Here is a 2,329-nt window from a genome sequence, read left to right on the forward strand (position 1 = left end):
TGTTGGTGCGGCCCCCGGGGGTGGGCAACCCCTCCCGGTGCCCCCCTTTGGGGCTGCCCTTCTCTGCCGGTGGTCCTCCCACCTCGCTGACACCTATCCTCTCCCCACAGCGGGCTGATGGAGAGCGGCAGCGGGGTGGCCTGGGACGAAAGCCACCACTGCCGGCTACTCGCCGGACTGGTGCCAGACCAGTTCCAGATGTGCCAGCGGAACCTGGAGGTCATGCCCAGCATCGTCCAGGCTGCCCACCACACCAAGAGCATCTGCCAGAAGAGCTTCGCAGACATGAGGTGGAACTGCTCCTCCATCCACCGTGCTCCCAGCTTCGGCCCTGACCTGCTGAAAGGTAAGGGATGCTTCAGCCGCTGCGCTCGGGCTCCTCTTGCTGCCCCAAGGACCTTTCCAGGCAGGCAGCACGGTAGCTTGCAGCGTGACTGCTCGGCTCACAGGGGTCAGTTCTGCCTTAGGTATGTGTTTTGGCGGAAACTTGCTGCTGCTGTGACACTGGTGTTAATACTGTGTCACTCAGACCTGCAGGAGACGACAGGCATCACTTCCATTTCGCACAGAACCAGCTGCTCCAGGCTCCAAGGAAGGAGGGGGGAGGTGGGGACGCAGGCTGTATCCTGGCATGAAATACACAGAACGGGTGGCACGGGTTAAAAATGCAGCACAAGAAAAACTGGCCCTTGGGTTTATCCTGTTAGAAGAAAACCCCTGCCCCGCCTCGTCTGTGCTGTGAGATCTGTGCAAGGAGTGTCTGGCTGGGCAGGGAGGAAGGACATCTCACCCTCTTCTCCCCAGGAACCCGGGAATCTGCCTTTGTCTATGCGCTGGCAGCCGCCGCTGTCGCCCACACCATCGCCCGTGCCTGCACCTCGGGCGAGCTCCCGCTCTGCTCCTGCGGCTCTGTCCCCGCCGAGGTCCCCGGCCCAGACTTCAGGTGGGGGGGCTGTGGGGACAACCTGGGCTATGGCCTCCAGCTGGGCGCCGCCTTTGCTGACAGCCCCCTGAAGTCCAGCAAGATGGGGACACCCGCCCTCAGGGCCATGAACCTGCACAACAACGCAGCGGGCAGGCAGGTGGGTTTGGTGCCACCGCTCCTCCAGCATCTGGGGGGACAGAGGTGCCTAACGGGGGTCTGGACTCTGGCCAGGCTGTTGGGATGCTGCCTTTAAGGTCAGGAGGCAGCTAAATGGTTAAAAAGGTGTTACCGGTGTGTGCAGAGACATCCCTGCTGCTACCCACCCCCCCAAGCATCCCTGCATCCTTTCCTCAACCAGCACAAGGTATTTGCCACCTCGCACCAGTGCTTCCAGTACTTCTTTCAGCCCCTGGGATGAGAAGCAGGGGCTCTGCCCTGCCCTGCCCTGCGGGGCTTTGTGCTCTCATGCCATCATCCCACACCTGCATGGCGAGGGAGCGCCAGCCCCACTGCAGGGAGCAGTTCCCCAAGGGTGAGGCTCTTATCAGGAGGGGGATGCAGCCAGCTGAGCCCTTGATGGCCCCATTATATTCCTCTGAGGGTGGCAGCGAGAGCCGAGCTCTTTCATCTTGTCAAGCTCCCCCTGGATGCTCTTGCGAACCATTCGGTGGGGTGGAGAGCAAGAGAATGCAGGAGCACCTTCATGTTTCCCTGTCCTCTGCAGGTGCTGAGCGACTCCCTGGACACCAAGTGTAAATGCCACGGGGTGTCAGGCTCCTGCTCGGTGAAGACCTGTTGGAAAGGACTGCAAAATCTGGAGGAAATCGCCTCTGACCTCAAGTCCAAGTACCTGGCAGCCATCAAGGTGACCCACCGGCTCGTAGGACCCAGGAGGCAGCTGGTACCCAAAGAAATGGACATCAGGCCAGTCAAAGAGACAGATCTGGTTTATCTCATGAACTCTCCCGACTACTGCACACCAAACCTCCACCTGGGGTCTCTGGGGACGCAGGATAGGTAAGAAACTGCTGCAAATAGGCTCTAACTCAGCCTCCCCTTTCATCAGTGTTCATACCAGCGGTTTTGAGAGCATGCTCTGGCAAGCTGGTGGGGTGGGTGGGTGGATGGGTGATCCTGCTCTCCTGCTATGGGCGTGGAAGCTCTGGGCAGAGGCCAGGGCAGATGGCTGTGGTCAGCAGCACCACCAGGGAGTGATGGAGCGTGTCCAGAGAAGGGCAACAGAGCTGGGGCAGGGTCTGGACCACAATGCGCTGAGGAGCGGCTGAGGGACATGGGGGGGTTCAGCCTGGAGCAAAGGAGGCTCCGCGGAGACCTTCTGGCTCTGACAACTTCCTGACAGGAGGCTGGAGCGAGGGGAGCATGGTCTCCGCTGCACACGAATCA

The 2,329-nt window shown here is 60.7% G+C and overlaps 1 protein-coding gene across 1 annotated transcript in view; it reads left to right on the plus strand.

Moving 5' to 3' along the window:
* Window positions 1–2,329, plus strand: part of LOC104500977 (protein Wnt-11b-like) — a 2,982-nt gene that overhangs the window by 165 nt on the left and 488 nt on the right. The window contains exons 2-4 of the mRNA XM_010144715.1: window positions 111–346; window positions 805–1,082; window positions 1,650–1,942. Coding sequence (XP_010143017.1) covers window positions 111–346; window positions 805–1,082; window positions 1,650–1,942 — 807 coding nt within the window. The remainder of the gene's footprint in view (window positions 1–110; window positions 347–804; window positions 1,083–1,649; window positions 1,943–2,329) is intronic.

Source organism: Buceros rhinoceros, unplaced genomic scaffold (genome assembly GCF_000710305.1).
Source record: "Buceros rhinoceros silvestris isolate BGI_N320 unplaced genomic scaffold, ASM71030v1 scaffold17920, whole genome shotgun sequence".
NCBI classification, from domain to species: domain Eukaryota; kingdom Metazoa; phylum Chordata; class Aves; order Bucerotiformes; family Bucerotidae; genus Buceros; species Buceros rhinoceros.